This window comes from Microcaecilia unicolor, chromosome 1 (assembly GCF_901765095.1).
Source record: "Microcaecilia unicolor chromosome 1, aMicUni1.1, whole genome shotgun sequence".
Classification (NCBI taxonomy): Eukaryota; Metazoa; Chordata; class Amphibia; order Gymnophiona; family Siphonopidae; genus Microcaecilia; species Microcaecilia unicolor.
In genome coordinates, this window is record NC_044031.1 from 687,531,686 (window position 1) to 687,548,736 (window position 17,051).

General features: G+C 42.7%; 1 protein-coding gene across 1 annotated transcript in view; it reads left to right on the forward strand.

Annotated features, from left to right (window-relative positions):
* The window catches only part of HERC1 (HECT and RLD domain containing E3 ubiquitin protein ligase family member 1), a 736,289-nt gene that overhangs the window by 467,118 nt on the left and 252,120 nt on the right, over positions 1 to 17,051 (forward strand). The window contains exon 45 of the mRNA XM_030188195.1: positions 2,236 to 2,456. Coding sequence (XP_030044055.1) covers positions 2,236 to 2,456 — 221 coding nt within the window. The remainder of the gene's footprint in view (positions 1 to 2,235; positions 2,457 to 17,051) is intronic.

Genomic DNA, 17,051 nt, shown 5'->3' on the forward strand with positions numbered 1-17,051 from the left:
ACGGCAGGCTAGCGTCGGATGCCTTCCTCCTTCATTGGGGGACAGGCCTTCTGTATGCGTATCCTCCTATACCTCTGGTGGGGAAGACTTTGCTGAAACTCAAGCAAGATCATGGAACCATGATTCTGATCGCTCCCTTCTGGCCGCATCAGATTTGGTTCCCTTTTCTTCTGGAGTTGTCCTCCGAAGAACCGTGGAGATTGGAGTGTTTTCCAACTCTCATTACTCAGAACAAGGGGGCTGTTCTACATCCCAACCTCCAGTCTCTGGCTCTCACGGCCTGGATGTTGAGAGCTTAGAATTTGCCTCCTTGGGTCTTTCTGAGGGTGTCTCCCGAGTCTTGTTTGCTTCCAGGAAAGATTCCACTAAAAGATGTTACTCTTTTAAATGGAAGAGGTTTGCCATCTGATGTGACAGCAGGGCCCTAGATCCCTTTTCTTGTCCTACACAGACCTTGCTTGAGTACCTTCTGCATTTATCAGAGTCTGGTCTCAAGACCAACTCCTTAAGAATTCACCTTAGTGCGATTAGTGCTTACCATCAATGTGTAGAAGGTCAGCCTATCTCTGGACAGCCTTTAATTGTTCACTTTATGAGAGGTTTGTTTTTGACAAAGCCCCCTGTCAAACCTCCTCCAGTGTCATGGGATCTCAATGTCGTCTTCACCCAGCTGATGACAGCTCCTTTTGAGCCACTGGATTCCTGCCATCTGAAGTACTTGACCTGGAAGGTCATTTTCTTGGTGGCTGTTACTTCAGCTCGTAGGGTCAGTGAGCTTCAGGCTCTAGTGGTTCATGCACCTTGCCTTACTTTTCATCATGACAGAGTAGTCCTCCGCACGCACCCTAAGTTCTTACCGAAGGTGGTGTCTGAGTTCCATCTGAACCAGTCAATTGTCTTGCCAAAATTTTTTCCTCGCCCTCATACAAGCCCTGGCGAATGCAAGCTGCACACTTTGGACTGCAAAAGAGCATTAGCCTTTTACCTGGACCGGACAAGCCCCCACAGACAGTCTGCCCAGTTGTTTATTTCTTTTAATCCCAACAAGAGGGGAGTTGCTGTCGGGAAACGCACATATCTAATTGGCTAGCAGATTGCATTTCCTTCACTTACGCCCAAGCATTGCTGACTTTAGAGGGCCATGTCACGGCTCATAATGTTAGAGCCATGGCTGCGTCGGTGGCTCATCTGAGGTCAGCCACTATTGAAGAGATCTGCAAGGCTGCAACGTGGTCATCAGTCCACACATTCATATCTCATTACTGCCTTCAGCAAGACAGTCGACGCGACAGTCAGTTTGGGCAGTCAGTGCTGCAGAATCTGTTTGGGGTTTAGAATCCAACTCCAACCCTCCTAGGCCCATTTTTATTCTGTTCCAGGCTGCACTCTCAGTTAGATGTTTCTTGTTTCAGGTCAATCCTTGTTATGCCCTCGCCGTTGCGAGGTCCAATTGACCATTGTTTGTTGTGTTGAGTGAGCCTGGGGGCTAGGGATAACCCACATGTGAGAATATGAGCCTGCTTTTCCTCGGAGAAAGCGAAGTTTCTTACCTGAAGCAGGTATTCTCCGAGGACAGCAGGCTGGATATTCTCACAAACCCTCCCACCTCCCCTTTGGAGTTGTTTTTCTTTTATCTTTTGGATTCAACTGAGGAGCGTGTCCACGCGGCGGGCGGGAAATCGTGCGCGCGCATGCGCGGTGTGATCATCTCGCGCGACGGAACGCTCTAGAAGAGACTTTTGGCGATTTTTGCTTGAAAATCCTCCGGGCCCGACATGTGAGAATATCCATCCTGCTGTCCTCGGAGAATACCTGCTTCAGGTAAGAAACTTCGCTTCATCAACAGATGTATGACAGACACATTGAAACACTCTGGCTTGCATTCTTCCTTGAAATAACCTTACATATGTGCAAGCCTGGTCTCCAAAGAGACAAAGTACTTTCGTCATTGAAAAGTTCCTTTTACCACATTTCACAAGTCCATTTAATAATCTTTTGAAGAGTCATTTGTTTGTTAAAGTTTATGACAGCAATATAAATTGGAGAACTGTGCAACAGGCATGATTGAACAAAAGGTTAAGAACAGGAGTATGAATCTTATTATGAACATTATTTTTTATTTGGGATGATGTAGAACACTAGAAATAAGTGGAATATGAATTCTGTAATTAAATTATTTGCCTGTTACATTTTGTATTGTATGGAATGTGATTATTTTCTTTATATTCTTGGTAGTGGGATTATACCGCTCTGTACAGGCTCATAGAAATCAGAGTCGAAGAGAAGGGATATCTTTGCAGCAAGACCCTGGAGCCCTATATGACTGTAACTTGGATGAGGAGTTGGAAATTGATCTGGATGATGAAGCAATGGAAGCAATGTTTGGGCAGGACCTTGCCAGTGATAACGACATTTTGGGAATGTGGATCCCGGAGGTATTGGATTGGCCAACTTGGGTGTGTGTGAATGCAGTTGGAACTGCTTTGATTTTACATTTCTATAATGTATTTCTCAATTCATGTAATCAAAATAATGCATACCTAAATATGCAAATTCAAATTCACATGCCTATGCAATAAAACGTGCAAAATCAATTTTAGCATGGGCTCACAAAATGATTCAACAGGCAAAAAAGAAACACTTCATGGGACAGGCAAAAGAATTTAGCATGTTCGTGTTTAACAAAAAAAAGGCAGAAATAATCTGATCACACTATTCTTGTGCAAAGAAACCCAAAAATATATTGGCTAAATAGCTTGATCATGGTAACTTGATCACAATTAGTTCTCTTATATTCTGTACTCATATTTGTTTAGTTCCTCCTGCTGGCTTACATGTGATATACAGCTAAACCTGGTGCAGGGGGATTGCTAGTTAGTGGAAAGGGAAGAAGTGGGACAGCTAGTACACTCCAGGTGAGGAGGTCAAAGAAGAGCAGAGAATTCAGGAGAGTAGACAACTATCTGTCTTATGTATTGATAAAGTTCTTCAGTGAGCAGTGCCAGAGGACTGTTAAGAGGGCAGAAAGCAGCATGTAAGGGGGAGACCATGGAGGATTCTGTCTAAACTCAGAAGGCCACTTGTATCTGACAGATCCGCCCCCTCCCCCTTCTGGGATCACCCCGCAGATATCACAGTGGCTGAATTGTTGAATAGTCTTCTACTGATTCAGCACTTGGACATTTGTTCCTTGCTCAAACCAAAACAATTGGCCTAATTCAGATATCCTTTGAGACTTGAACTTCTCTTCAGCCTAAATTGCTATATATCAACCTTGGTCTTTGGCTACCATAATAGTATCAATGATCTTTGTTCTCTGATAACTTATTGCTAATAAATAAATTGTGTCAAGAAAGATACAGATTTTTGAAGTCCTCAAATATGTCTCCTCTTTTACCTTCTTTCTTTCTTTCTTTCTTTCTTTCTTTCTTTCTTTCTTTCTTTCTTTCTTTCTTTCTTTCTTTCTTTCTTTCTTTCTTTCTTTCTTTCTTTCTCCCATCCAGTTTGAAACAAAGATTGTGTAGGGTGCTAGCAAAACAGGGAAGATAAAGAGGGAAAATGATGGAGAAGTTGTAAGAGGACAAAAATAACAAAAAGGCAAAAAATCTGCTTCCAATAGTAAATATAAACCACAAAAGCAGACTAATAAAAATCACTTTAATTAGCAAAGTTTAATAAAACAAACCAGAGGTAAATTAAACAAACCCGACGTGGCCACATTTCGCCCTCAGGCTGGGTCAGTTTTACCCCTGACGCAGCCTGAGGGCAAAACGTGGCCATGTTGGGTTTGTTTAATTTACCTCAGGGTTTGTTTTATTAAACTTTGCTATTTTAAAGTGATTTTTATTAGTCTGCTTTTGAAGTTGTAAGAGGAGACGCACTTCAGAAATAAGTCTGCCTTTTTCCTCTTCCTCTGCATCCTGTACCTCCTTGGCATTCATCTGACATCTGTACATTTTTCTCTGGTTTTTCCTTTCCAGGAACTCTGCTCTCCTTTCACCTGCTCTCCTTCAGTTTAGTAGGTCTTCCACCCCTTCCTCTGTATTGCTATGCAGCTTCAGTGTACTAGACTTCCTTCTATGTAGCTTTGAAGCCAGCAGGAAGAGTTAAGAGTCCTTTTACTAAAGCATGCTAGCAAATTAGTGTGGGTTAAATGCCATCTAGCCCATAGGTATACAGTAGGCTGTGCTGCATTTAGCATGTGCTAATTGTTAGTGTGCCTTAGTAAAAGGACCCCTAAGGAATTTAATAGTAACCATTTCAGGAGAACTTACAAAAAAATAATTCAGAGGGTGAGCAAGCCATTTGATTTAGCATGACCCTAGTAACCACCTTAATTTGCATGTATAAACAAGTACATTTATTTCTTGCTCACACTTAATATTTTCTTGGACTCTAATATTTGCATTATGGCTTTCCTGTGTAGCCCATTGTTTTAGCTTGCACATAAGGGCCTTAATATGCATGCTGTTTATTGCATAAGCTCCAAAATGTTTTTCTCCATTACTGAGTTTTTAAACCTTTTGCTGCTTGCCTACTAACTTGAATGAGAAAACAAAATCTTCAAATTGTGTCCCTCAGCAGGCTTCTTCCTAAGATGAGTTTATACTAGGGATGTGCAGTTGTGAGCATGCATTCAATTTGTATGGGTACCTAAAAATGTAAAGTGTATAAATCGCTTGTATGTACTTATATCCGAGTTAATGCATGTAAAATCAGTGTGTGCACACAAAATGTTGTTCATATACAGTATGCCCAAAAACTAAATTTTGAGAAAAACACGTGAAAATTGTGAAAACTTCATTTAAAATGAAATCTAATTGAACTTTTGTTTGTCTGTGCACATTGTTAGCTCATACTTGGGTAGTTTCTCATATTGATCTGTAGAAGTTGGATATATCTTCCTTTTATGAGGGAGTGTCATGCTGCCTACACACAAGTGTAGGTCGAGTTTCCTCTCACTCCTCCGCCCACCCATCTGTAAGGGCCAAATCTCCGGTTGTGCATACTATCACACCTGCAAGCATGGGACATAGACCCCGTCATAGGGAGGCACTAACAAAAGAAGTGATAAGGTCTTATTAGCAGATTTCACTGGAAATGAAACAGTGCCTTTGATCTATGTCAGTGTTAAATACTTTATTTATATTGTGCTTTTGTCTCTAGTGGAATCTATGTCTCGTTAATGGCAGTAGCTCTTGTTGAAATGTATTTCATTTGTGATGATTTACTGTAAGTGGAAACCTTGGTTAGTAATTTTGACCCCTATTACTTTGCCCTTCCATCCTGTGCTACCCTAGGCTTTGTCAGTGTGGATATGCCATACTGTGCCATCATTTCCTCCATCAGACTTTTTTTTTTTTTTTTTTTTTTTTTTTTAAATCCTCCTCATCCCTAGCAAGTCTCTGTCTGAGGAAATCTTTCCTTCAGTTCTTCTCACCGCCATTTTCCCCCTCCTGCTTCTCCATTGATTTCAGATTCCACAATCCAAACTTTGGTAGTAGCCAACATTGACCAGCAACAGCTGTCAAATAGAAGATTACATTATCAGTTATACCAAAGATCATATAACCAGTATAACAAATACCAGTCTTATCTATGCCTGTATTCACAGCCTTAATCACAGTATCCACAGAGGCAAAGGCAAAAAAGAGGAACCTCAAAAAGTGTTTTATCAGGCCCAAGCAAAACGTCCTAGTTTTTGACTGACCAGTATGGCAGGGTGCTGGTGGGAATCAAATTGACATTGGAAAACTGGAAATTAATAATCATGGACAAATTGCAAAGAAATGTAGATCGCAGAAAATTTCTTTTCTTCATGTTTCTCAATCATAATTTTCAGTACAAAATCCTCCCCTTCATCATATTCTCAAGACGTGTGGGGCAGTAATGGCTTATTTGCATCATATGGGAATTTTCATTTTTCCCTTTCTGAATGAGTGAATTTCCTGGAAGCCAATAAGTTGCAAGATCCGAAACAACATGGTTTCACCAAAGGGAAATCGTGCCAAACGAATCTCATTGAATTCTTTGACTGGGTGACAGGAGAATTAAATCAAGGACGTGCTATGGACGTCATCTACTTAGATTTCATCAAGGCTTTTGACACGGTTCCCCACAGGAGGCTCTTGAATAAACTAGATGGGCTGAAGATAGGACCCGAAGTGGTGAACTGGATTAGGAACTGGTTGACGGGCAGACGCCAGAGGGTGGTGGTAAATGGAGTTCACTCGGAGGAGGGAAAAGTGAGTAGTGGAGTGCCTCAGGGATCGGTGCTGGGGCCCATTCTGTTCAATATATTTGTGAGTGACATTGCCGAAGGGTTACAAGGTAAAGTTTGCCTTTTTGCGGATGACACCAAGATTTGCAACAGAGTGGACACCCCGGAGGGAGTGGAAAACATGAAAAAAGATCTGAAGAAGCTGGAAGAATGGTCTAACATTTGGCAATTAAAATTCAATGCGAAGAAATGCAAAGTGATGCACTTAGTGAGTAGAAATCCAAGGGAGGCGTATGTGTTAGGCGGGGAGAGCCTGATAGACACGGACGGGGAGAGGGATCTTGGGGTGATAATATCTGAGGACCTGAAGGCGATGAAACAGTGCGACAAGGCGGTGGCCGTAGCGAGAAGGTTGCTAGGCTGTATAGAGAGAGGTGTGACCAGCAGAAGAAAGGAGGTTTTAATGCCCCTGTATAAGACGTTGGTGAAGCCCCACCTGGGGTATTGTGTTCAGTTTTGGAGGCCATACCTTGCGAAGGATGTTAAAAAAATGGAAGCGGTGCAAAGAAAAGCTACGAGGATGGTATGGGAGTTGCGTTCCAAGACGTATGAAGAGAGACTTGCTGACCTGAACATGTATACTCTGGAGGAAAGGAGGAACAGGGGTGATATGATACAGACGTTCAAATATTTGAAAGGTATTAATCCGCAAACGAATCTTTTCCGGAGATGGGAAGGCGGTAGAACGAGAGGACATGAAATGAGATTGAAGGGGGGCAGACTCAGGAAAGATGTCAGGAAGTATTTCTTCACAGAGAGGGTGGTGAACGCTTGGAATGCCCTCCCGCGGGAGGTGGTGGAGATGAAAACGGTAACGGAATTCAAACATGCGTAGGATAGGCATAAAGGAATCCTGTGCAGAAGGAATGGATCCACAGAAGCTTAGCTGAAATTGGGTGGCGGGGGGAAGAGGGGTTGGTGGTTGAGAGGCTAGGATAGGGGAGGGCAGACTTATACGGGGTCTGTGCCAGAGCCGGTGATGGGAGGCGGGACTGGTGGTTGGGAGGCAGGAAATACTGCTGGACAGACTTATACGGTCTGTGCCCTGGAAAAGACAGGTACGAATCAAGGTAAGGTATACACATATGAGTTTATCTTGGGCAGACTAGATGGACCGTGCAGGTCTTTTTCTGCCGTCATCTACTATGTTACTATGATACAGCAGCAAAGTGAAAGGCTCTCTGCAAACTGTAGTGTAGGTCCTCAAACTGGGGTTTATAATCAATTTTCAGAAGTCAACTTTAGTCCCAACTCAAAGCATCAAGTTTTATAGAAATGCTCATTCACACTTGGGGCAAAAACATACCTGCCCCTACAAAGAGCAGAAAACATTGTCAGCCTAGTCAACATAGCCGTTTTCCAGCATATACTGACAGATCACCTATTACATCAGTTAGGACACAAGGCAGCAACAGTGCATGTAGTTCTCTTTCATATCTCCATATAAGAGAAGTTCAGTGACTGTTAAAATTTCAATGGAACCAGCACAGTCAGCCATGGTCTCACAAGATATTGATACTGGACAGTCTGAGAGAAGTGCGAGGTACATCCACCCACAGCAGCCTATTCTGTTGACAACAGATATGCTAGTTCAGGATGGGGATCACACCTTTCTCATTTGCAGACTCGGGTCATATCAACCAGTTAGAGTAATTCATTATACCCTGCAGACATTCAGTAAGTGGATATCAGATTCAGTCATACAAATATATAGAAATATCCAAATATCAATGTTTTACAGCAACAAACAAGAAGGGACAGACCCCTCTCACCTTTGTCTACAAGTGCAATTGGCATTGAAGATGAGGACATTCCTTGGTGGTGACTTATCTCCATTGAGATCAGAATCGTCTGTCTGACAAATTGAGCCAACAGCTGGTCCTCACGGGTGGTCATTAGAACTCCATCTGGCTTGAAACCTCTTCAGAATGTGGGATCAGCTGTTAGTAAACTTGTCTGCAACTGAACAGAAAATGAAGTGTTAATATTTTTACTCCTGTTGTCAGAGTACAGTTCATCTGGCACCTGGAGCAAGAATCTTTATACTTATCCTCCAATTCCATTAATATCCAGAATACAAAAATTGCAGCAGGATTCAGTCCATCTCATACTCATAGTCCTGTACTGGCTGAGGCAGGTTTGGTTTCCTTGTCTTCTCCACTTAGCACTGGAACTTCCAATAAGGCTTCCATACAAACCCACGCTCATCATTCAGGACAGCAATAGATTGCTGTACCCCAGTGTATGAACTCTAGATTGCTGTATCCCAGTGTATGAACTCTGGCCCTGTTAACATGGATATTGAAAGGAGAATAATAGCAGAGTAGCAGCAGCATAGAAGAGGTCAGAAGATATATATTTAGCAGAGAAAGGACTCCAAAAGAAGGTTGTACATTTTAAGTGGTATAAGTTTAAACCTTGGTGCAGAGTGTGAATAATCCTTTTTATTGCTAATATCTTTTTATTTGACTCAAGATTTAACACCAATTCAGTGAGAGTTCATATTTTTGCACTTGCAGGTTACCACAGTAACATAGATGATTGACCCGTGTTCAGGGTCTATGGGTAACCAGATTCATAAAAGGATTGTTAAATGTCAATCCACAGTTAAAAAGCCAAATTATACCTTGATCTCAGTCTAATGCTGTCTTAGCTTTTAAAACATCTATTTGGACCCTTGAAATCTATACCTTTGAAATACTCCTGTTGAGGAAAGTTATTTCTTATAGCAGTAAGCTCTGCATGTGGAATCTGTGGGTTACAAGCACTGGTGTATTTACCATCCATATACCAAAATATATAAAAACAAAGTATTTCTACAAATGCATCTGAAGTTCCTTCCAAAAGAGGTTTCGATTTTCATGTTAACCAATCAATTTACTGGTCTTCCATCCTCCACCACATGTTTTTTATGAATTAAAGAAGCTTCACACATAAGACTGTAAAAGAGCAATGAACGGTTTCCTTACAAGGGGATAAAAAACCATTTCTACTTAGCATTCAACCTGAGCAGAATAGTCAAGAAAAGAACTTGAACATCTTGGATTTTGAACCACATTTCCATTGCTACCACCAAGAAAACACCAAACTATCTGCAACCATAACTGCTTATCAATTGAGGGCTACAGCAGCAGTACGGTTGCACTTCACATTGAGGTGGAGGTAATTTGCAAAGCAGCAACTTGGTCATCAGAGCATACCTTCACAAAGCACCACTGCTTAGACCAGCTTGGGAATCTCCACTTGCATGACTGTAGTAACCTTCTTTGTCCATGGAGAAAGGGTAGCTGCATGCTTGTAATGAGCGCTCTCCCTGGACAGCAAGATTCCACAGCCACATAATTCTGCCCTTCTACCCTGAGACTGAAGCTAACTAAGAACTGACTGAGGAGATAGAATGCTGTTGCAATGCAGGAGCTCTAGTGCAGTCTAAAAACCATTCTAGAGTTTTCTGAGGTCTGGGAGAGGGCACGTGACTCAGCTCCGTTCCGGTGATGTCACCCACTTGTGTAGTTGTAGGATCTTGCTGCCCATGGGAAAAACATTAATTATAGATAAGTGTCACAAAATGCCTAGCCACCCACCTGGGACTACCCCGTGGCCACTTAGAGGGTCTGTCCCCAGCACAGCTCAGGTCCTCCTGCACCTGCCGCTGATGATCTACACTAGCACCCTCCTCCCACTGACTGGGCACAACTGCCTTTGGACAAGTCTTCTGCTCTGAAATTATCCCCAGTGATGTCTAGGTTACTGGAGGCCACACTCCCAGTGGGCCCACAGTTCCCAGAAAGCACTCACAGACCCAACACACAATCCACTAGGATTCTTAGTCCAGATAGCAGAGGCAATGAACTAAAAATGTTTATTGTCATGAAAAATATTGCAGTGAACCATAAAAACATGAACAGTGAACCATAAAAACAGATGGAACAAAAACAGCACATAATAGGTAACTGTATATGGATCAATTATAAAACTATCTAAATATTTTTTCACTATCTGAATAGTGCCTGGGAAGTACAGGAAATATAGCTGCTCACAGGTTACAGAATATAACTGCTCACAGGGTCTCAGTAAAGAGGTCTTTCTCTCTCTACTTCCAAGCTGAGACGAGAACAATCCAGTATTTCCTAGATGAATTTGGACTCCTGGACCAATCAGAGCCCAGAACAAGAAATTTTAAAAATAGCTGGCCACATCACTGCACGTTACCTCTTATCTGTGTTAATTAAAGAGGGAACAGTCATTTCTCTGTAATAGCTTTAAACATAAACATGCACCACCTGCTGGCCAAACTAGAGAAATACACTTCAAGAAATAATACAGTTTACAGGCTTAAAACCCACTGTTTTGTTACAGTATGCAACTACATTTTATTTTGGCAGATCTTATACATTTTTTCTTTATATGTTGGGACAGCCTAGACATTGAGTTAGGAGACTTGAGTTCAAGTTCCGCCATTGACACACATGTCCTTAGGCAAAAGTAAGGGCCATATTAACCAAAATATGTGGAGTGCTAATGCAGATTAAAATGTTTATCAAGCGACCTCATTAATCTCCGTGGGGCCTAGTTATTAAAACAACACATATTAATGTGTGTTAGTACATTTTTGCATGTTTTAGGAAATATGCTCCTTAATTTTCTGTTGCCTCCGGTACTTATTTTATTAATTTATTTATGTGTTACATTTGTATCCCACATTTTCCCACCTATTTGCAGGCTCAATGTGGCTTACATAGCGCCATGGGGCGAAAGCCACCTCCGGTGAAGAAACAAATATAGAGTGATGTTATTTTAAATGAAATAGATATGTACAGACACATTAGGGAAACATAGAGAGGGAGGTTATATAAAGTTCATTAAGTTCATAACAAGTTTGGGTTTCTTTGAGTTGCTGGATTTATATTTCTTCAGGTCAGAAATTACCTGAAGGTAGAATCAGTTTCTTCTATGATACTTGAATTAAAAGTACCATATGGATGTTAACATGAGTATACTGAGCAGCAATAAGCTGCTACTTGTCTTTCTTTGAGAGTTGTTTACATAGTTTATGCTGGATAAGAAAAATAAACAGGGACTATTCTTCCCAGAAATGCCCACTTTTGAACTGCCCACTGTTATAAACCTGTTTCTCCATGGATAGACAGGTTGTTTCAGCCACATATTGTTGACAGATGACGTTGCCAAACTCCCAGACTTTGCTCTCCTAGAGCCCAGAACAAGTTAGAAGCTTGTACTGGGCATGCATGGGTTCTCCCACCTCTGTGCTCCTGTTGCAGTTCCCTCAGTTTTTTCTGCCCAGCTGATAGTTGGGCTCTTAGACAAAATAGTATTTCAACAGAAGACAACTGGTTAGTTATTTCTTAAAGTTCAACTTCCAAGCACAATAACTCCCTAAGTGGGGGATCAGCCATTGAGCAAAGCTGCCAAGAATCAGCACCAGCTTCAGAAGGGCTGTTCAGACTCGCTTCAGTGTCAACAGCAAATAAAAAAATTATTCTACAGCGCATCAAGGCAAACCATTCCCATGGTTTAGCCATACTCCAAGTACAATAAGACAAAGCACTCTTCAAACAAACCCTTAGTATGGTGCAGATAGTAGGAATAACACCAAAGGATCTCACCAGCACTATTAAGGCTTTTGCTTCGCACATAGGGAAAAATGCAGGCATATTTCTCCCAAACAGTTCACAAGCTCCAAATTCTCAGTAGAAGGATACAGGTGCAGTCATGTTTCATTGCACCATACTCATTTGCCTCTAAGCTTCATCTCTCAGGGGAACTAGGGGAGGGGGGTGTTCTTCCCAAAGAGAACCTTCCTCAATAATTGACTTATGGAGACAATTTATGGAACACTTGCTGTCTCCCCCAGTGCAGCAGCCAGAAGTAAATCACCACAAAATCCAAAAGGAGCATGTGGTAACAATACAAGCAGACACCACACCTTTCACATCTAGTATATGTTCTCCCCAGTTAACGTTCTTCCCAGAGGCATTTTTTTCTGGTAGTAAACTCAGAACTCCTTCATTGCAAGCCAACATCTAGACTTCACAAGATTCCTCTCTTCAGAACAGTCCAACTAGATCTCATTCCCCAGAGGTTCAATCTGAACCATCTACTCCACTATGGAAAATGGAATCTCTTCCAGAAGATTTAATGTGCCCAAAGTTTCTCGAAAAGCTGATGAACAGCCTAGAATTGACATCCAAAAATGAACCAGATCCTAATGCTCCTTCAGTATCTACTACACCTATCAACACTGGTTTGAATGTGAATTCTGGCAAAACACACCTTAGTGCCATTTGCAGTTTACTGTAATCATATGGTCAAAGCTCCAGTCTGCTCACCCTTTGATCTCATGTTTCATGAGGAGACTGAACAATATCCAGCCTCCTCTAAAGCCACTGGCACCAGCTTGGTACCCAGGCTTGGTCCTTCAGCAATTCATGTGACCCCCTTGTGAGCCCATGGAAATAGCTTACTTAAAATATATCACCAGGAAGACTTTCTTCCTCATGGCTGTTAATTCACAAGGTGCATAAGTGAACTTAGTAGACTTCCCCTCTTACGTGCAGTTGTACCAGGACAGATTAGTGTAACATTGAAAAAAAACTGATTAGGTGTATGAAGTTTTCTCCGAGGACAACAGGCTTCTATCTTCTCACAAATGGGTGATGCCGTTCCTTGTAGTCCGGTCCGGCATTTTGCTAAAGCTTAAAGAGCTTTGTGGAGTGCGAGTCACTCGGAGGGTGTCTCCCATGTCTTGCTGGCTTCCAGGAAAGATTCCATTAAGAGGTGTTACTCTTTTTAATAGAGGTGGTTTGCCATCTGGTGTGAGAGCAAGGCCTTAGATCCCCTTACTTGCTGTACACAGACTCTGCTTGAATACCTTCTACACTTATCAGAGTCTGATCTCAAGACCAACTCCTTAAGGGTTCACCTAATTGCAATTAGTGCTTATCATCAACGTGTAGAAGATAAGCCCATCTCTGGACAGCCTTTAGTTGTTCGCTCCATTAGAGGTTTGCTTTTGTCAAAGCCACCTGTCAAACCTCCACCAGTGACATGGGATTCCCCACTTGTGAGAAGATAGAAGCCTGCTTGTCCTCAGAGAAAGCGAAGATACTGTAGTAGGTGTTCTCCGAGGATAGCAGACTTAATATTCTCACAATCCCTTCCACCTCCCTTTGGAGTTATCTCCTTGGTTATTTTTACTTTATTTTTTGCTTTATTATTAAACTGAGGAGACCGCGTTCGTGTGACAGGTGGGAAGGCACTCACACATGCATGGTGGAGCGCTGCTAGTGCTCCACAAAGCTCTCTCTTTAGCTTTGGCAAAATGCCGGACTGGACGACGTGAATCGTCGTCACCCACTTGTGAAAATATGAAGCCTGCTGTCCTCGGAGAATACCAGCTACTGGTAAGTATCTTCGCTCTCCCTGCTGTTTTCAATTTTATTTTGTTTTTTTGTGCCTGTGTGCCTATTGCTTAACAGCCTTTTCTGTTTTGGGTTTCCAGCTAATAAGAGCAGGCTGTATTTTGTTTGTGGTTTTTTAGTAGTCCTACAGATCCTAGGCTGCCCTTTTGCTGAACTTGTGTTTCCTGCACTTTTGGCACTAGAACCTTCCAGAGATTTGGGGAGGTAACTAGAAGGGGATGGAAGTGAAGGAGGGGTTTTGATTTTTGAGAGATCCTAGTGGCAGCAGTGAACTCCCCACAAAGTAATTTAAGCTCCTGTTTTGCCTGCTAAAATTGTCTTTAGGCATTCCCACCTCTGCCCATTTCTCTCATAAGGGGAGCCCCCATTTTTTTTCCTGCCGTGCCTGTACCGGTATTCTACTACTGTCTATACACAACGAGAAAGCATCACAGACGCTTGTCTTGATCAAGGATTCAAGATTTCTTGGACCAGAACCAGAACTGGAAAAGTTGCTGACTGGCATTGTATGGTGGTATGGGGAACCTCTTCACCCCAGTATAATCCAGGTGAAGAAGAGAGAGAGATCACTTGGGACTGTGTATTCTATCCAGGCATTTTGAAGCACAACGTTGTAATGACTTAAAAAAATTCCAAGGAAAATGGGGAAAAAGGCCATGTCGGAGAAGCCAAGATAACGGATGAAGATAAAACAGGAATCAAAGCATTGGTGGATAAAAAATTGCACAAGCTTGAGTCTGTGTTCCACAAAATGGAGATGCTAAGAAATTATTTCCTTGCCTACCAACAATTCCTCTCAGATGTGGAAGACAAATTGCAGCAGTAAGATACCGTGCAGCTCTCCTTGCAACAAGAATATAACTCACCTGAAGGAGAATGTCGATGACCTTGAAAATTGCTCTCGGCGCTGCAATTTGCGGCTAGTTGGACTTATTTATTTTTATTTATTTATTTATTTATTGCATTTGTATCCCACATTTTCCCACTTCTTTGCAGGCTCAATGTGGCTTACAATACATCATGGATACTGGAAATGAGAAGAGGACGTACATTTGGTTTTACAGAAGGATTTTGGGTTACATGGCTCAAGCTCGTTGATAAAGTAGTTGCAGCAGGGATCCCATGGCAAAAATTTACAACTGCTCTTCTTCTTTACACAGAAGCATTTCACCCCCTGGTTTCTGCCAGGTACTTGTGACCTGGTTTGGTTTGGAAAACAGGATACTGGGCTAGATGGTCCATTGGTGTGACCCAGTATGGCTACTCTTATGTCCTTATGTCCCTATTCTGTACCGCTCCCTTGGATTATTGTAACCCAAGTGCATGACCCTACATTTTTTAGCATTAAATCTTAGTCTTCAAACTTCACTAGATCCTTCCTCATGCCATCCACACCCTCCAGGGTGTCCACCCTACTACAGAGTTTTTTGTATCATCCTCAAAGAGACAAACCTTACCAAACAGCCCTTCTGCAATATCACTCATAAAGATGTTAAAAAGGGCCAGCCCAAGGACCAATCCCTGTGGCACACCACTGATAACATCCAGTTCCTCGGTGCAAGCTCTATTTACCACTACCCTCAGTCTCCTTCCATTTAACCAGTTTTTAACCCAGTCAGTCACTTTAGGTCACATACCAAGGGCACTCAGTTTATTTATCAGTTGCCTATGCGGAACTGTGTCAAATGCTGTGCTAAATCTAGCGCCCCTCCCAGGTCCAACTGTTTGGTCACCCAAAGAAATCAGATTTATCTGACACGACCTGCCTCTAGTGAAGCCAATCTGCCTCGGTTCCTGCAGTCCATTTAATTTGAGAAAGCTGACAATTTTCCGCTCTTGTGCAGAAGGACCACATCCGCCCTTCTTTAGTGTTCTAGAAGCATTCCAGATTCTAATAAGGCATTGAAGAGGTCATACAGCAGAGCCGCCAGAACATTTCCGTTCCTTGAGTACCCTCGGATGTATCCCATCAGGCCCCATCGCTTTGTCTACTTTTAGTTTAGCTAGCTCCTCGCGAACACAGTCTGCCACACATCCATCCCCCTTAGCATTTGTTTTCTGTGGTCCTACCCCTGGCCTTTCATTGGTGAACACAGAACAGAAATAATTGTTAAGCAGTTCAGTTTAATCCTTATTGGCTTCTACATATTTCTCCCCCTCAGCTTTGAGCCCCACAATGCTATTTTGGCACTTCCTCCTGTTACTTATGTATCTGAAAAAGTCTTGTCCCCCAATTTTGCCATATTGGCTATCTTTTCTTCCATTTATCTCTTGCTTTCCTGACAGCTTTTTCAGCTTCTCTTAGCTTTGCAGGTATTTTTGTCTTTCTAACTCTGAGTCTTCTTGTAACTTGTGAAGGATAATCTTCTTTCCCTTACCTTTTTAGCTACTGCGTTCAAGAACTAGAGTGACCTTTGTTTCCTCTTAAATTCTTATGTAATTTTCTGACATAAAGGTTAGTTGCTGTTATGACTGGGGATGGTGAGCCCTTGTGCCCCGACTGAGCACGGTGAAGATGGAGTGACACACCGCACTTGGTCAGGCAGCCAGACAACCCCTAGCTTCACCTGGGAAGCGACCGCCGTTCCCTGAGAGTTGAGCCCCCAGGTGCAGGCGGCCACCAGGACTTCCGGAACCAGCAGGGTTGCACGGCCACTGACCCGACAGGCAGGGAGAGCAGACACCATCCAGGAGCCAAGGAATCAGCACCGCAGCTAATAGTCAGAGGAACAGTCCGAGGTCTAGGCAGGCAGCAACACAGCGCGTAGTCAGGCAACAATCCAGGTTCTGGTACACAGGAATCACAGAAACAAAGATAGCCAGCTGTAGAACACAGACGTAGACCACGACCTCTAAGCACTAGAAGCCGAAGCAAGGAAGGACTGGAGGCAGGGCTTTATATAGTGTAGGAATTAGGTTCAAACATGTGCAGCTGATCCAAGATGGCTGCCTCCATCAGAAGAGATGCCCTATGCCCAAATATGGGCTTCCTTCCTGAAGCTGCCCATCTCCAAGATGGCTGCCACAACCTGAGATGCCCATCTCCAAGATGGCCGTTCTATCCTGGAGATACCACATCCAAGATGGCCGCCACAGCCTCGAATGCCCATACCCTGCGCAAGCAGGCTGCACCTCTGGAGGAGTGGAATAAAGTGTAACAGTACCTCAAGGATCACCACTATCACCAATACTTTTCAACATAATGATGATCCCGCTGGCTAAGTCCTTATCCAATCAAGGTCTCAACCCATTCATCTACGCAGACGATGTCACAATATACATTCCCTTCAGACATGATCTGACAGAAATCACCAATGAAATCAAGCTCG